At 39.8% G+C, this 18840-nt stretch overlaps 1 protein-coding gene across 4 annotated transcripts in view; it reads left to right on the plus strand.

Moving 5' to 3' along the window:
• foxo3b (forkhead box O3b) overlaps positions 1-13470 on the plus strand; it is a 36608-nt gene extending 23138 nt beyond the window's left edge. For all 4 annotated transcript variants that reach the window (XM_017712977.2, XM_037537425.1, XM_017712979.2 and 1 more), the window contains 2 exons: positions 8897-10335; positions 10926-13470. In XM_017712977.2, the coding sequence (XP_017568466.2) occupies positions 8897-10321 (1425 nt within the window). In that variant the 3' untranslated portion in view covers positions 10322-10335; positions 10926-13470. The remainder of the gene's footprint in view (positions 1-8896; positions 10336-10925) is intronic.
• Positions 13471-18840: the final 5370 nt, after the last annotated feature.

The raw sequence follows: 18840 nt of genomic DNA on the forward strand, positions 1-18840 counted from the left end.
TCCCAAATGGATATAATATAAATGGATATATTAATAATAAGGTGTACCATGACACTGTTATTTTGGACACTCTGAAATATGGTCAATGCTTTTAAGTGAACCAAGTTCAATTGTTTTAGTGTGGTATTGGTCTGAACATCTAAACACAGCTCACGGTAAATGTTAGATGCTATCTTTTCATATTGTAGCATTGGGAGGGGGCACAGCTGACTTAGAACTGACTTGGCGGCCAAAGAACGAGACAGCAGAATTGCACTTATTTCCGGAGGGAAGATACATGTTCTTTAAACCTCAAGCACGTCCGTCCCTGCTACAGAATTTCTCCTTTACTTACAAATGCAACTGACATTCTTTACTTACTGTTTTTTTTTTTTTTTAAACTAAATACAGTCTTGCTAATCTTAAGCAAAAGCATCATGGGAACACAGGCGTGCTATGAAGCCACAGCCATTGTGCTAGTTAGTGGGCCTAAAATAATAAAAGCAAAAATCTAGAGGTAATCAAGGCTTGCACATTAAGCTAAAAAGAAAAAGGATTTCAACAATGAAGAGACTCCTTTGCCATTATACAAAGAGCCACCAGGGAAGATAGAAATAAAGTACGCAGCTCCTTATTTCTATTAAAATGACATTCAGTGAAATATGTCATCTTATATAATACATGTAGTATTTTTTCTTAAAACAATATTGTGATAATATTGAACACCATAAAAAAGGGTTAGGAAATTATCGTAATATCACATTTTTTCCCAGCGCTATGCACACTAACCCAGCATTTGAGTTTGTTAGCAATTGTTGATGTATTGTTTGGTCAGTGTGCCATGGCCTTAACAGATGTCTGAAAAGAGTGACTGGAGCTAAGATGAGTAGTAGTTTACTATCTTTGGCAAATTAGCTTTTCAACTTCAACGTAAATCCCAGCAACAGCAGCGTATCTGTCTTGTCAAAGGTCTGCTTAGAAGTGTTCGCTGTGATGAAGTAGGATGGTACAGGGTATCCACTTCTAGGAGCTGAATATCCATTCTTAGAAAGATGCTAAAATGGGGTGATGGGCAGTAGGACAGGCAAGCAGGACACTGGATTGTGCAAAGGGCAAAGTTTGTATGACAAAGTTATGCCTGTGGGTCTATGCGAGTTGTGTTTACACAAGTAATAAAGCTCATATGTCTTGCATTTTGGGCTCTAGGCCAAATCTACCACTCTGTTTCTTTTTTCTTATTAATTTAATTCTAACAAAGCCTGATGTCAATCATGCTAAACCTCTTAGCTTTAGATGTGGTCAGCCCTTACTTGGTCATGCATCAGCTCTTGAAAGGAAGCACCCATTTAGCACTTCCTGTTTAGGGGGAAGAGGGCGTCTCCTCCATTGGATTGGATAGACAGATTCCTGAAAAACTCTATTGCTTTCTAAACATTTCTCATCAACACTTTTGGTGAAGAAGTGAAAAAATAAAGGGAATGGAAGTAGAAAAAATGTCATTTATAAATAATATATATATATATATATATATATATATATATATATATATATATATATATATATATATATATATATATGTCTATGTCTGTCTGTCTGCTCTGCGATGGACTGGCGACCTGTCCAGGGTGTATCCTGCCTTCCGCCCGAAGACTGCTGGGCTGGGATAGGCTCCAGCACCTCCCCTGGCCTCCCTGACGGAGAAGCGGCTTAGAAAATGGATGGAGGGATGGATGTGTATATATATTGTGACACTGAAATCCTAAAAAAGCAAAACAATTATATCAAAACAGCTCTGCACAGTCTAAATATTATGATCTAGTACTTTTTTAAATATCTTATTTGTATTTATGGTGCAGACACATTTTTTAAAACTTTAACACATTCAAACCTTCAGTATTTTGTTGTCCATGCTTAATATATAATTTATCGTCTCTAGACACCAAAACCCCAGGCAACCAAAATGAATGGACAAAATAAATAAATACAGTAATAAAGAATCACAAGGAAGGGATTTGCTGCCTTCAAAACCTGAAAACCTTTTTCTTTCTTCTTTTTGTCCTTCACTTCTCCAATTCTTTTTTTTGTGCTTCACTTCATTTCACAATGTTTTTTTTCATGGCTAGTTCAGTATGTGTGTGCGCATGTGTGTCTGTATGCGTGTGTGTGTGTGTGTGTTTACACTGGCTCACTCAAGAGGACATGTGGTTCTCTGGCACAAGACAAAGTTCCCAGCTATGGAACAAACTGTACCAGGGACATTGATAAATCTGTCCTGCAATATTCCTTGCTTATTCTTAAGCTACACTAGAAGTGCTGCTGCAGTTACAGTTAAGTAATTAAATGTATTATGTAGCAAATACTAATAGCAGTGCATGATTTGGATGGCGACATTTCATATGTGTATGACAAGAGGATGAGTATGCATTTCCAATGTTGAAAGCACCTGTTAAATGCTGCAATGAGAGAGGAAATTATGTGTGCATGTGTTTGTATTAGTGTGTGCATGAGTGATATAACAGTTTGACAGGCCAGAACTCTGACCCACTGCAGGGTCACCTAAGCAACTGGTGAGCGTGCCTCTGTTCAAGGGCTGTGATTGGCCAAAGGGGGAGGGCTGGGAAGGCCGCCACCCCCTTGGTTCTGAAGTCTCGGGTAAACAAGGCAGTCTTTCAGCATGGTCCATTATGCAACGCACGCACACTCAGACCCACAGATGTACTGAGCAATCTTTAGCAAAATACTGAACACATAAAAATCTGGGATCAAGGTAACTTTCTCAGATTATTACCACTGCACACATTACTATGTAGCTTCATATTGTCACTGACATATCAAAACCTTTTTTTTTATTCCATTTGAAAACCACAGCTGCCACTTACATTGGCTAAGCATTTTATGATGAATGGACCAATACAGTGACTTAGAGTAAAATCTACATAATGCATGTTAATGTAAAAACAGGATGTCTTTTTTTTTTTTGCTTCACCTGTGAAGTTTCTGTTTTAGAGATATGAGTATATTCAAGTTTGCTTTTGTGTGATGGCCAAACTTGCATAACTACATAATTCCCGCACAATGGAATAAGAGATTCAGATTTTTTTTTCCTCTTTTCATTGTTAGACCTGTATGTGTAAATGCACATGTGTTTTCCACTAATGTGAAAGAGAATGGATATGTGCTACTCTGTTAAATGGTTCTACATAAATGATATATGAACTCCAGATGGGTGGAAAATGAAGGAAAGAAATCAGAGCAAGACAGAAAAAGAGTAGCTCCTAAACAAAACTAGTGCCTTCTTCTCTATTGTAATTCAGTCCTTGTTTTTAGTGTGACCAGACGATCACAGCCACATATGTATGCACATCCACACACACATGCCTGACCAAGAAATACGCACACTAGCATGAAGAGACGCCCATGCTGGCCGGAAAACTCACATTTGGTAGAATGGAATGGAATGTTCTCTCCTACACTCCAGCACTATGGCAGCTGGGAATGGGGATAGAGGGATAGATAGATAGAGAGAAGGAGAGAGAGCGAGAGACAGGGAGGGAGGGAGGGAGGGAGAGAGAGAGCGAGAGAGAATGTACAACGGCATGTTTTGTGTTTTCAGCAAGTGTGTATTTGTGGGTCTAAGCGTTTTTGTGTGGGGTGTGTGTATTGTGTATATAAATAACACTTCTCTCCATTGCAGCATCAGCGCCTGGTCTGAGTTTATTTATAAACTGCCTCCTACGTGTCAATGGTCTGCTCTGCTCTCTCTTCCTCACTCTAACTCACTCTCTCTCTTTAACTTGCTCTCTCCCACCCTAATTTCTCTATCTCTAAATCTAAATCTTTCTGTCTCTTCCTAACTGTCTCCATCTCTCCTTGTCTTTAAGTTCCTCTCCCACACTGACTCTCGAGCTTTCTCTTTCCCTCTTTAATTTGCTCCCTGCCTCAACTCTCATACTAACTGCTTCTGTCTTTCCCTCTTCATTACTCTTCCATCCTAACTCTCTCTCTCTCCCTCTCTTCCTCATCTCTTTCCATTTCTCTCTTTAACTTGCTCTCCCAGCCTAACACTCTCTCTAACTCTCTCAATATCTCCCTGTTTCTCTCTCTCACCCTGATTACTTTTTCCTTGATTACTTTTTTACTTTCTCTCTACCAAGCTAACTCTCTCTCCTAAATCTCTCAGTCACCCTCACTACTTCTTTCTCTCCCAGTTCCTCTCACACACCCTAACTACTTCTGTCTCTCCGTCTTTAACTTACTCTCTCCCGAGCGAACTCACTCCCTCTTGCTCCCTAACCCCCTCAGTATTTCCGTTTTCTCTCTATCTTACCCTAAAGTCCTCTATCTCTCTCCTTTGCTCTCCCAAGCTAGCTGTCTTTCTCTTTAACTGTCACGGTTTCTCTAACTTTCCATTTGTTTCTCTCACCTCTACTACTTCTGTCTTCCTGTCTTTAACTTGCTCTCTCCTATGCTAACACTGTCTCCCTTTCTCCTTCTCTCTCCCTTTGTTTCTCTCTCTCATTCTAACTACTATCTCTCCATATCTTTAACTTGCTCTCTCCAAAGTTAATTCTTGCTCTCACTTTCTCTCCATTCCTTTAGCTGCTGTCCTTATCCCTCTGCTGTCTCTCCAAACACACCCACAAAATTTCCGCACTAATGTGTATTTTCTTTTCTCTTTGGTCACTTACGAGCTCAAACACACACACTTAAATCAAATGCTCAGAGAACTATAAACTCTAGGCATACTGAGAAACAAGCCCCAAGAACTATTCCTGGAAATTCAACAGCATACATGTGTACACACACACACACAGAGCACACTGCACCTCCCTCTCTGTATTTCACATAAAGTTCACTGTGGTGAATAGTTCTTCTGCCAAACACACGCACATAAAATGACCTGGCCCTGACTGAAACAAATCTGCGTCCTGAATGAGTGTGCCTGTTTAAGTGGAGAAGAGAGAAACTTAATTCATGATTGTGTGCAGACATACATTTGTATGTTTGGTGTTTCGTTGTTATGACGTATGTGGATTCTACTGAGAGGCTAAGAGAGGATTAGCTGCCTCCAGGGAACACATGCACACACAAACAAACCATGGCAAACATACACACACTCACACAAGCACACATGGGAAGGCAGGGTTTTTCCATCACTGACTGTCATTAGGTTCTTTCAGTAAAGTAAATTAAAGGCAGCTCATTTCTGACAGTTGATATGTCATTTTCAGAGCAGACCATATTTCTTTTACTGGCAATTTGGGCCATGGCAAACAATATCCAAGGAAACTTTTGGAAATTTCAGAAACATATTTATATTTACTTTAATAAAAAACACATTCTAAAAAACATTCATGCTGAATGCTTCCCTGGCTTTGCTTAGACTAGACTTTTCACTACACAAAACTTTCCTTTCATAATAATCCCAGCTGAGAACAGTCAGAATGCTGTAACAAAGGCTGGTCTATTAGGCAAGGGAAACAGGTCACTAAAACTGTCCAATCAGCTGCATAAAGGTCATCATAGATGGTGGGCATCAGCAATAATGAGTTGTGGAGTGGCCTTGAGCCCTGCCTCTCTCCTGAGCACTGGCTGTTTGACCACTGAGGGAGTTAGTTCACATGAATATGTCATATTCTACTGTGAGATTTAGCATTTGCTTTTAGCCTTGTGGCCACTTTGGACATGCAGTGAACAATACATAGCTGATATTTGCAATTATTAGGGCTGTAAGGATATGCTCAGTCCGCCATTTGATTTGCAACACTGGCTTCATGATTCGGTATTCTCATGACATTTTAAACATAATTTGAATAAAGAAAAATAATGCTGTTGCACAGCTTTTTAATGAACCTATAGCTGGCAGGCAAGAGGAGTGCAGGTAAGATGAAGTGACATTGACTGGTGCTGATTGTAGATGGCATAGTTAATGGAATGTTCATTTTCCACACTGCATTGTTACATCTCTGATGCATACTATTATATTGCAGGATCACAGTGTCACAATGCATTATTACACCTCTAGCAGATGTTGCTGTGTTGACGTTAGAGCAAAATTTGGTTGAGAGTGACTCAGAAGGTGGGTTGCAGGGTGGATGTGGTTTGGTTTCTGGTAAACTTTTGGACAAATCAGTGCCATTCTTTATCTAGATGCAGGGCATATAACAAGGCAGTAATTTGAGATACACAGTCAGCTACACAGGCCAAATGTATTCACATCCACAGATTATGCCTTCACACCACATTTTAAACAACACTCACTGCTCCACACTTCTCTCATGCAGAAAAAGAATGAGAGTAAAGATGTAGTTCGTGGCTGCTGACATTGATGGATTGTTACCACATGTTGCTGACGGACAAAAAGGCCTCTGTGTTCCAGAGAGATTCAGTGTGCAGCTGGTCGCGCAGTTAAGTGCCCTCACACGCAATACATACACACACACACGCACACGCGCACACACACAGTATCAATTAAAACAGAGATGAATACAGAATATGAGGATGAACACTAAAAGGGATAAACATATATTTGTCTGTCTTTTTTTAAAGTTTTTTTACACAGTTAACATTTCCATTATGCAAAAATGACCAATGACCAAAACTACTTGGAATAAAATCCTGTTTCTAGCTCTGTGCCTCTGTGCCTTGAGTTACTGTAGTGACAGCCTCCAGTGACAGTGCAAACTTATTTGCTGGTGGTTTAAAAACCATCATTCTGTTATTGACACTGCACTTTTAATATGTTCTTTTATTTCACAAAGACTAGGTTTAAACTCACTATGTGTTTGCCCACAGTGTAATAAAACCCCTGACATGCCCCCCACCCATTGAACCAACATTAAGTCAGACTATAACTGACTACACAGCAGCAGATGAGTGATCACTGAAAGAACTGGCCCAGCTGTGGCCAGGTAATGGGCTCCTGGTGTATTTATGCTATATCAGTGAAACCTATAGCCTCAGAAGAATCCAATTGGTGCATCACCCACTACTACTGCCTTTCCGTGAAATACTGGTGTTACAAATTCTGCCATGAGCATTTTTACTGCTGCTTACCAACCCAGATCTCCAAAGTGTCGCTAAGTTCCGTCGATTGGCACACATATGCCACAACACGTGTGCACCTCAAAAACTGCTTCATGGTGTCGAGCATAGGTAACGGTATCCAAAACTGTGTTTAGGTAGCAGTATTCGTGCAGTGCAACACTAGTATTCATTCAAGATTTACTCCTGCCCAGAAGACCTGGCATACTAAGAGCTTGAGTATTGGCAGAAAGGGGGAAAAACATGACAGAAGGTGGAGTGGGTGGATATAATTATGAGCCAATGAGAGAATGACGGAGAGAAGCATTAAAGCTCTCTAGAACTGACTGTGTTTTCAGCTGCCAAGCAGAGACAGCAAGAGAGAATAAACCTTAATGACTTCATTCACAACATGGGTCTCCATTGAGATTTTAGTCATTCCCTCCCTCCTACCTCTCCTTCTCCAGACACATGTGCATGCACACACACACACACACACACACACACACACATACTCGAATATGCACAAACATTATGTCATATTTCCAGAGAGACTTTGCTGGGTAAACATCACTATTCGTGGTATCGTTGTTCATCTTGGCTCACTTGTGGATTAAGGTCATGCATGGAAAAGTAGCTAATCTAGGCACCAATAATGTATGAAGACATTGCTTCAGCCGTCCATCACATTCTTTAAAGTCACCCTGAAATCAAAATTGAGGTGTTATGTTGTTAAGTCATGTCACTGGTCATGCTATACGTTATTTATCATAGTATGCCATTTTTTAAAAAAAACAACTTATAATTAAAATGGAAACAGGAGGAAAATGTGATATAATTTCCAATTCACTGTGAATTATGTGCGTGTGCACTAACTATATATAGTATGTTAAAAATCACTAAAGTTCTATACATCTTTTGTGGATCCCCCTTTTGTACAGTGAAAGTTCAAACTAAAAAACTATTGCATAAATGAGAAAATTGCCAGTACTTAGTTTGGTGCTGGAATTTGACATTGTTGATTTCATAATAATATTGTGTGTGCATGAACAGCAAGGATTCATCACATCCCCATACATGTACTGTGTGGGAGGAGGGTGTTTTCTCACTGTATGTATGAGTGTGTGTGCAGGCCTGTTGGATCCAAGATATAACAAGCTTTGGGCTGCATTTTTTTATTGAGAGGTTAACACTGCATATGTATGAAATCACATTACTCTGGATCCATTTTGTCGGTTGTCTCACTCTTAATACTAATTAAACTATATACGTTTCTGCTTAGCCTTCTTGCTGAATATCCTGTGTAGTTCTTGTGATCTTACTGCAGGCTGAAGACACAAAGGCATATATTATGTCTAGGCTTTCCATTGTATACTATTCAGAAGTACCTGTGGCTCAGTTTTTGCCTCCCGCTGTGTATTAGACATTATTTCCATCTCTTGTGTGTTACATCAATGGGATGCATGACTCATGCTTCTCTGTGTCTGCTTATAACAAAGCCGACTTGCATAACACCATCATTGGGTCCGAATTCTGTGTATTGTGTCCTAACTCCATTGGGTATGTCTATGATGTGTAACTGATGAGCACAAAGCCAATGATTGATGATAGAAGGGATAGCAGAAAAATGAATGTTTGCAATTTCAGCATTATTATATGCATAACATATTTAGTTAGGTCTCAAGTCTTTTCAAATGCCAAACAAATGCTGTCCACAAACATCCTGCACATGTCATCATCAGAAAAAGAGTTTAACTGATTAGAACTGACCTAACTGGTTTAGCCAAAAGAATGAGACTTTTGGTTAAAAATGCATGTATTTAATGTATGCCTACCATCCTGTCACTGGAAAATCAATAATCTTCTATTTTTTGTGTTTTCTCTTTTGGGACAGAATTCCATCCGGCACAACTTGTCCCTGCATAGCCGCTTTGTCCGTGTTCAGAACGAAGGGACTGGAAAGAGCTCCTGGTGGATGATAAATCCTGAAGGTGGGCGAGGCAAGGCACCACGTCGTCGTGCTGTTTCCATGGACAATGGAAACAAGTACACCAAGAGCGCCCGAGGGCGTGCAGCTAAAAAGAAAGCAGCATTACAGGCTACCCAGGAGGGCTCACTAGAGAATGTGTCCACAGGAGGGTTGTCCAAGTGGCCAGGAAGTCCAACGTCACGCAGCAGTGATGAACTAGATTCTTGTTGGACTGACTTTCGTTCACGAACTAACTCCAATGCTAGCACAATAAGTGGCCGTCTGTCACCCATCCTGGCCAACCCAGAGTTAGATGAAGTTCCAGATGATGAGGTTCCACCTCTTTCCCCAATGCTCTACTCCAGTCCTAGTAGCCTCTCTCCTCCCTCTTCATCCTCCTCAAACTCCAAACCATGCCCAGCTGAGCTTCCAAGACTAGGCACCATGAATCTTAACGATGGTCTTACTGATAACCTCATGGATGATCTGTTGGACAACATAACTCTTGCTCAATCAACACAGGCTGTTCAAGGGGGTTCTGCTTTCAGTTTTGGAAGCAGTAATTCATCCCCAAGCTCCTCTTCTTCCTCACCAAGTGGAGGGAGTAACGGTGGAGGATTTGGTAATTCCATTTTTGGGCCCTCCAGCACAGGACTACGCCAGACACCCATGCAGACCATCCAGGAAAACAAGCAGGCATCATTCTCAAGCATTTCTCACTTTGGGAATGCTACACTTCAGGAGCTGCTGAACTCAGACTCACTAGGCTCCCACAGCCACAGTGATGTCATGATGACACAGTCTGACCCACTCATATCACAAACCAGCGCAGCTGTCACTTCTCAGAGCTCCCGCCTCCGCAATGGCCTCATGCTACCCAACGATCCCATGATGTCATCATTTAGCTCTGGACTCAAAGGTCAGAACAGCCTTCTCCAGAACAACCGACACCATCAGCGTTCCAGCACCCAGGGCTTGTTGCACTCACTCCCCAAAAACAGCCTTCCAAGCCTGGCCAATGATGCTAATAACATAGCCTCTGCCAAGCAGCATCTTCAGCAGCAATCCATGTTGCTGAGTGAGACTTCTCTTTACTCTGGGCTGAATGGAGGCAGTGGAATGGGGATTGGTCTCTCTTCAGGAACAGATCGCTTTCCCTCAGACTTGGACTTAGATATTTTCAACGGGAGTCTCGACTGTGATGTGGATTCCATAATTCGCTCAGACCTGATGGATTCTGATGGACTGGATTTTAACTTTGATGCTTTGGTGCAAAATGCAGTCAACCTCAACCCTGTTGGCAACTTCAATGGGACAAAGCAGTCCAGTCAAACCTGGGTGCCTGGCTGAGAGTTGTCACAATGGTGAGTTCTACTGCTAACCACATATATTTACTCATTTCATAATATGTAAAATTAGTTACTTATGCGTTAATTCAGAGGAAGATTCTAGGTAGTATGGAGGACCATCGTGTGCATTTTATCAGTCGTACTCCATGTCTAAGGTACTGTTTCAAGAGGCACAACAGACTTTCCACCTAAGGATGAAACTCGAATGAAAGTAAAACAGTTTCTAATTAACCCTCTGATTGTCAGGCTTTCTTTGCAGAAGCACATATTGTTTTATGAAAATCAAATATCCACTATCAAGTTTTATATCGTCACTGTTCTGTTACTTATAGCTGTTATGTGTTGTGGTCATTAAAATAGTGATGCTACAATATCAAAACACAGGCCACACAGTTGGTGGGAAGAATTTCAGTCTTCATTTAGGTCAGCTATCTTACAAGCTGTCCTACAACTTTACCTGACTGACAGACTATTACTCGATAAATATGTTGTAGGAGAAGTATGCAAAAGGTTTTGTGTAATGAAAGCAAACTGCTTGTTTTTTGTACAATACCCCATTCCAAAAAGAAACACCAACAAGGCTAACTCTCTTCTCTTCAATCCAGGCCCAGAACTGCCGTGCAAAAAATACACGAACAAAATTCCATCCAACACAGACTCTCGCCCTCCATTGCCAAGCCTGCCATCAGCATAAACAAGCACTGGATCATATGCCTGTTTACAGACTACAACTCTGGAGAATCTTACCTTCAGTCCAGCAAACACACTATCATGAAAGAATGACTGACTGCAAAGACCCACATAGAAGTACTAGCCAGCTTACAGATCCCCTACAGGCAAAGAAGAAAACTTCAATCAGTGGTGAAATTGTTTTACCACAATATGCAGGTCTAAGGAAAACCATCTGTATCAAAACCTTGTCTAGCTACAAAATGTGTTTTGGATGAATGAAAAGTAATGAGTCAAGACAGAATTTCAAAAAATGAGTTGTATCTGTCAAAAACTAGTTTCTTGCTCTGTATTCAATACTTTCTACCACTTCTTTACTGTTTACGTGTCACATGCTTGGTCAATAGTGTCATTCTCCAAGATCTCACAATATAATTATTAATCAAAATGGTCAACAAATAAGAAGACAAAATCACATTAATCTTTATACTCCATAACCTTGCAAATTTCTAAGCTAACACTCAGGTGGAGTAATATCTTGAATTGGTGCACTTCAGGTTCTGCTTACATTTTGAATATTGGTAGCAGCATAATCACTCTCCAATTCGAACTAGTAGCCTAACACCAGTACTGAACATTATTGTAGCGCAATATAATAGGACAAATTACTTTTGTTTGTGTGTACTGTATGTAACTAAAAAGAAGAAAATGTCCATGCTTCTAAAATGAGAGCTCAGCTGGTGGAAGAATGCTTTTTAGCCAGCAAAGCAATGTGGGATCTTTGGCATATAAATGTAGCCAAATTAATGAATAAAACTTGGATTGTGATCATTTCCATGCCATACTGGGTGCTAAATAATCAGTGTTGAGCCTTGTTCTTGATTGAGACCATGTGTGTTTACAAGGCTTAAAGTACAGAGCATTAACTGTTAGCATTAGCAATTAGCATATGGCAGCATTCAGTGGTGGGTAGGCCTTCCCTCTGGAAGCCATTTTTACTGAGCAAAAACAATAAGCTATCTTTTGTATATTTGCCAAATTACTTGAACATTTAGGAGATGCTGGTAGCCAAAATTAAGAGAAAACATACAGAGTTGAATTTAGGGACTTCTTGTCTCTATATGCAAACTACATCACCATGGCTCAGGGGTGAAAGGGGTCACCATGACAACATCAGGGCCCCCCGTTGAAATCTAACTGCAACCTGGTTGTATAATTTGTTTGTAAGATAAAAACAAAAGTGTTGCAGTATGTGAACATTTATACATCATGCAAAATCAAGGCAAGAGCATGAAACAACAGGAAATAATTTTGTTGGTTTTTTTGTTTGTTTGTTTTTTCTTTTTTTCAGAGAGTGGTTGGGGCCAGGGATGGTTTTGCCTCTCTGTTGAGATTTTTTTTGTTTGTTTCAGAAAGGTCACCTAATATCATAATTGTGTAAAACCATAAAATCCCCAATCTCTTAATGTTCTATATCTTTCTTCCTCAGGAGTTAGCCTCCACTGCGTACATCCATGTATGCATGTAACTGTGCATATGCATCGTGTGAAACGCATATATATGTATACATCCTGCTTAAATTCATGTAATGTTGTGATGATGCAGTACCAGTTATTTTTTGAAAGTTGATGTATTGATGAGAATAGTGTGGGCCTACCTATTTAAGGGGTCTGGACCACTCATAGGGAGGTCTCTTTCAATCCCAGATTGTAAAATATTCAGAAACTTCCTTCATTAGTAGCTTTGAAGCCAGAGTAGCCTCTAAGCATACAAGCTAGAGGTTGAATGCTGTATAAGTGTTGTGGGAATGGATAGTGTGTGCATGGCTGGCAACACAATCTTACAGTGCCATCAGGGGTTTACAGCATGATCCCGCACCCTAACCCTGCTGTTCAGTTCATACTCTTTTTACTTTACACAGACACACACCCAGTAATGATCTCATGGAGTATGGTCAAATCCACAGAAAAAGCTGATATCTCATAATGCAAGGAGTAACTGACATATTGTTTGGGAAATCCTTCACAGAGGACAACAGCACACCTAGAATACCCCGAAACAATCCATATTTTTCATTGCTTTTATTGTTGAAACTAGCCTTGCATGCGTCCCTTCGTCCCCTTTTTCTCCACAGAAAAAAACCTGATAATTTATAGACCACCTCAATATTTTAAATAGAAATGAAGCACGAGTGCTTGTCTCACTATTTCAATGCAGCTTTAATGTCCTCATAAATCAAAGGTGTTATATACCCATGCTGAGAATCAGCAATATGAGTACCACTATTCTAATCACCCCCATCTATAGCCCTCTTTGTATGTCTCCCACCCATTATCTTGGCCCCTAGACCTCTTGATCCTGTAGTAACGGCTTCTCTTCTTGATGTTAGTGGGTATTTTTTTCTTGTGTACTCCATTTTGAATTGTAATCTAGTTTGTATAAGAAATGGTGCGCATGTAAATAAAGCTTGATTGAGCTGTACATGTATGATTCATATTTTTTCAAACCACTGGTCATAATTAACATATCTTCAAGTAATTTCCATTCTTTGCGTCGACAAGAAAGCAAAAGGAAGACTGAGAAGCTGGATCAGGCATGTTGATTTAAACCCAGAAGGGTGAGCAACCATTGCAGTAGATTAAAGTATTAAGTCACTAAAGGTTGCGATTGCAGTTACAGTGATTTCAACACGGTTGATGCAAAGTAGGCATAGCAGTCAAAAAATATTCCATGGCTTTTTAATAGCTAACTTGGAACATTATCATATAATTTAGTTGATGGGAGTAGTCTGTAGACATCTATTCATCCATTACAGAAGTCATGTCTTGATACTGGAATTGTTCTGGATCACATGCCACTCCAACGTATCCCAATATTTATTTTGCAGTTATACAGGGAATCATTCAGACAGTAGTTACATTTAAAACCCAAAAGTTGACAGCTCCTCATTTTAAATCTCATTCTCTTATTCTATCAAAATAATTGGTGGTTCATCAGAAACAAAACCGTCCATTCACAGCACAATAGTTTTCACAGACAGTGCAAATTAGAGCAGAATTCAAATGTTCAGAGGTGCTGATACTTCAAACACTGCTCAGTCAATCACATTTTAAGACATTTTAGGAGCTACCTGCTTTGTAATTAGTATTTTGTATCAGCTTGAATGTGGCTCAGCCAATCTCCAAAAGCATCATAAGAGCCATTGGCAATGCCTGGAATTCACCTTCTCTTCCCACACCCATACATGCCCACACACACACACAGACACACGCATACATACACTGGCCAAAGGTCAACAGTTCTTACATAACTCCAAGGGCAATCTTTTGTTGTGCCAATACTGAAGAAAAAGAGTGCGTGTGTGTTTGGAGGCATACTCCTGACAACAGTGGTCAGCAAGTTAAAAGATTGGTGAACACTTTTAGAACCACTATGACTCTACTTCTTAAATGGCTTTACACATGCTTTTCAGAAGTACCAATGAATAATATTCTTTTTATAGACTTTTATAGACTTCTTGGATTTCAATTATAGTTTTCCTTCAAGTGTTTAGAGAACAAGTGTTATTTTCAGATAACACAATCTGAATCACTGTATAAATGAGAACCACAGTAAAAATAAATAAACAAATAAATTACTGGCTCAAAAGAGAATGACTGAAAAAAATCTCAACTATCAAAGCCAACAGCAAAACGAACTAAAAAAAATAAAATTATCTTTAGTCCACAAAAGTTTAATGCACAGGACTCACAGGAGATGATTTGGCACAGCTTGCGAAACTCTCGCAATTTGAAGCGACAACTGTTCATGTGCATTATGAAGAGCAATATGTACAATAATATACAATAAGTACAATAAATGTTGAACAGCTGAAGCTGCAGGAATGGGAGAAAAAATTCACTTTCATGCATCACATTAAGCCAATCAGTATATTCACTTTGAACCTCAAAGCAGGCACTGGAGATTAGCCATGAATAAGGTGAGGGTGCAGGTATGAACAATACCTGAAGCAATTCAAGCAGCCTAAAACATAATGGAGTTTCACAGTCAAAAGCACCTGTGTATCCACAGTGGTTTCATATCTGATGCAGAGTATTTTTGGACATTCTTCAGTGTTCCAGAGCCCAGAGATCTCTGCTGAACAGATTGCAATTTAAGAATTAGTGATGCACCAAAAAGAAAATTCTTGACTGAAACTCAGGGCAAACTGAGCCTGAAAACCTGATTTTACATATATATATATATATATATATATATATATATATATATATATATATATATATATATATATATATATGTGTGTGTTGGAAGAAAACCTTGTATCTCCAAAATGGTAACTTTACAGGAGAAGGAAAAAACATACTTTCAATGTAAGTCAGTGGAACCAGAATTTTTCCCATGTCACTTTGGGTAATTTCTTTTAGGCCATTCATCATAAAATTTACAAACAATGCAAAGAGTAATAGATAATTTCAAATTATGTCAAAACCTGAAAAATGCCAAAAATGGAGACACAAGGTTTTCTTCCGACAGCAACTATATATATATATATATATATATATATATATATATATATATATATATATATATATACTGCTCAAAAAAATAAAGGGATCACTTAAACAACACAATAAAACTCCAAGTAAATCAAACTTCTGTGAAATCAACCTGTCCACTTAGGAAGCAACACTGATTGACAATCAATTTCACATGCTGTTGTGCAAATGGAATAGACAACAGGTGGAAATTATTGGCAATTAGCAAGACACACTCAACAAAGGAGTGGTTCTGCAGGTGGGGACCACAGACCACTTCTCAGTACCTATGCTTTCTGGCTGATGTTTTGGTCACTTTTGAAAGTTGGTGGTGCTTTCACACTCGTGGTAGCATGAGACGGACTCTACAACCCACACAAGTGGCTCAGGTAGTGCAGCTCATCCAGGATGGCACATCAATGTGAGCTGTGGCAAGAAGGTTTGCTGTGTCTGTCAGCGTAGTGTCCAGAGGCTGGAGGCGCGACCAGGAGACAGGCCAGTACACCAGGAGACATGGAGGAGGCTGTAAGAGGGCAACAACCCAGCAGCAGGACCGCTACCTCCACCTTTGTGCAAGGAGGAACAGGAGGAGCACTGCCAGAGCCCTGCAAAATGACCTCCAGCAGGCCACAAATGTGCATGTGTCTGCACAAACGGTTAGAAACCGACTCCATGAGGATGGCATGAGGGCCACTGGTGCCCTGTGCTCTTCACAGATGAAAGCAGGTTCACACTGAGCACATGTGACAGACGTGACAGAGTCTGGAGATGCCGTGGAGAGCGATCTGCTGCCTGCAACATCCTTCAACATGACCGGTTTGGCAGTGGGTCAGTAATGGTGTGGGGTGGCATTTCTTTGGAGGGCCGCACAGCCCTCCATGTGCTCGCCAGAGGTAGCCTGACTGCCATTAGGTACCGGGATGAGATCTCCAGACCACTTGTGAGACCATATGCTGGTGCGGTTGGCCCTGGATTCCTCCTAATGCAGGACAATGCTAGACCTCATGTGGCTGGAGCGTGTCAGCAGTTCCTGCAAGATGAAGGCATTGAAGCTATGGACTGGCCCGCCCGTTCCCCAGACATGAATCCGATTGAGCACATCTGGGACATCATGTCTCGCTCCATCCACCAACGCCACGTTGCTCCACAGACTGTCCAGGAGTTGACAGATGCTTTAGTCCAGGTCTGGGAGGAGATCCCTCAGGAGACCATCCCCACCTCATCAGGAGCATGCCCAGGTGTTGTAGGGAGATAATACAGGCACGTGGAGGCCACACACAATACTGAGCCTCATTTTGACTTGTTTAAGGACATCACATCAAAGTTGGATCAGCCTGTAGTGTGTTTTTCCACTTTAATTTTGTGTGTGACTCCACATCCAGGCCTCCATTGGTTAATAAATTTGATTTCCATTGATGATTCTTGTGTGATTTTGTTGTCAGCACATTCACTTTGTACAGAACAAAGTATTCAATGAGAATATTTCATTCATTCACATCTAGGATGTGTTATTTGAGTGTTCCCTTTATTTTTTGAGCATTGTATAAATATATATATATATATATATATATATATATATATATATATATATATATATATATATATATATATATATATATATATATATATATATATATATATATATATATATATATATATATATATATATATTATTTTTTTTTTTTTTTTTTTTTTTTTTTTTTTCTTCTGATAAAATCCAAGAAAATCTTTAGAAATTAAATTATTTGATAGCCCTACACTTACACAGTCAAACAAAACAACATAATTTGATTAACCATTGGGATATAAGGATTAGCTTCAGTATGCACTCTAGGAGTGAATGACCTTTATGATATGATACATGTGTATGTGTACTGAGTGTGTGTGTGTGTGTTGTTCATGTGTCTTGACCTCTGCAACCATTCAAGCATCGTCATCGCTGCCCTTGCTTAAGTCTGATTGGTTGGAGCTATGCAAGGAAGGATCAGTGACACGAGAGATTTGAGAAGTAGGCTGCAGAGTGGTGATGTCATTGCTGAAAGGAGGCTTTGTGTGACCCAGAGAAAGAGATAGAGACAGAGGCGTGTGATCTCAGGTTCACTGTAGCTCTAGTGTCCATTAGGCAGTAGAATACGATCTGTCTCTCAGCAGTGTGAGGTACTGCACCCACAGTTCTGTTACTGGAAACACCATTAAGCTTTATTACAGAGGGCACATGTGCACAAAGGCAAACACATGGACACTCCTGCACTAGGTGAAGGCAGTGACACAATTAATCCAAACCTAATCTTTCTTTAGCATCTTTTTTTTTTCTTTCGAACTGCCTTTTCTCAAAGATTTTACCTGAGCGATATGCTACTACACAAAAGATCACATGAATGGCATTTTCAAAGCAAACTACAGAAAAAGTATGCAATAAAACTGCCACACTGATGTAATCCTACAACACAGTTCCCTAACTCTCTCTAAATGAAAAGATGAAAGACAGTTGAACACATCAACACCTTACAGTGGTGTTGCTTGTGACACCCTCTCACTTTGCTGAAGGATTTAAAAAGAGGAAAGGGTGAAGAACAACAGAAGAAAAAAGGAGTTAAAAAAAGTGTGAATTAAGACACTAAGAATGAAAGAACAAAAACTTTTTCTCTGTTTAACAAGCAATCTAATGATAATAAAAAGCACTAAAGTTTGGGTGTATTTTTGTAGGTGTGTGAGAGAGAGAGAGAGAGAGAGAGAGAGAGAGAGAGTGAGAGAGAGAGAGAGAGAGAGAGAGAGAGAGAGCGAGAGAGAGAGAAGGAGAGACTTCAGGAGGAATTAAAGAGTTTTTTATGCATTCTGCCTGACATCAACCCACGCACTCCAACCTTCTGTACTGTAAAAAATCTTGCACTTTTCTCTGATTTACGCCTTCAATTATTTTATGCAACTGATTCAGTTACTAAACATCTTGCTTGCGTCATTCAGTGTAGTACTGTCACAGTGATGTAGATTCAAAAATGGTTATGTCTGAGAAGCTATGAGAGTCTCTGTAAAAGTAAATTAATTTATAATCTAGTAGACAATTTAACATTTCTCATTTTAAGATTGTAAGAATTGTATAAGACTATACAATTTATCTGCAGATATGTTTCACTTGCCAAGATGTAATTTTTTTTTGCAGTGGACAAAGTCATAGTCATGTTGCTGTCCCCAATAAAATATGCTAGGACTGCAATGTTTAAAAGCTTTTTTAAAAATTACCCCCACCCCCCCTGCTTCCTGAAGTGAATTATCACCCTACTAATGAATAGGGTGTGTTTAGAGGTGGAATTAAAGT

This window comes from Pygocentrus nattereri, chromosome 4 (genome assembly GCF_015220715.1).
Source record: "Pygocentrus nattereri isolate fPygNat1 chromosome 4, fPygNat1.pri, whole genome shotgun sequence".
NCBI classification, from domain to species: domain Eukaryota; kingdom Metazoa; phylum Chordata; class Actinopteri; order Characiformes; family Serrasalmidae; genus Pygocentrus; species Pygocentrus nattereri.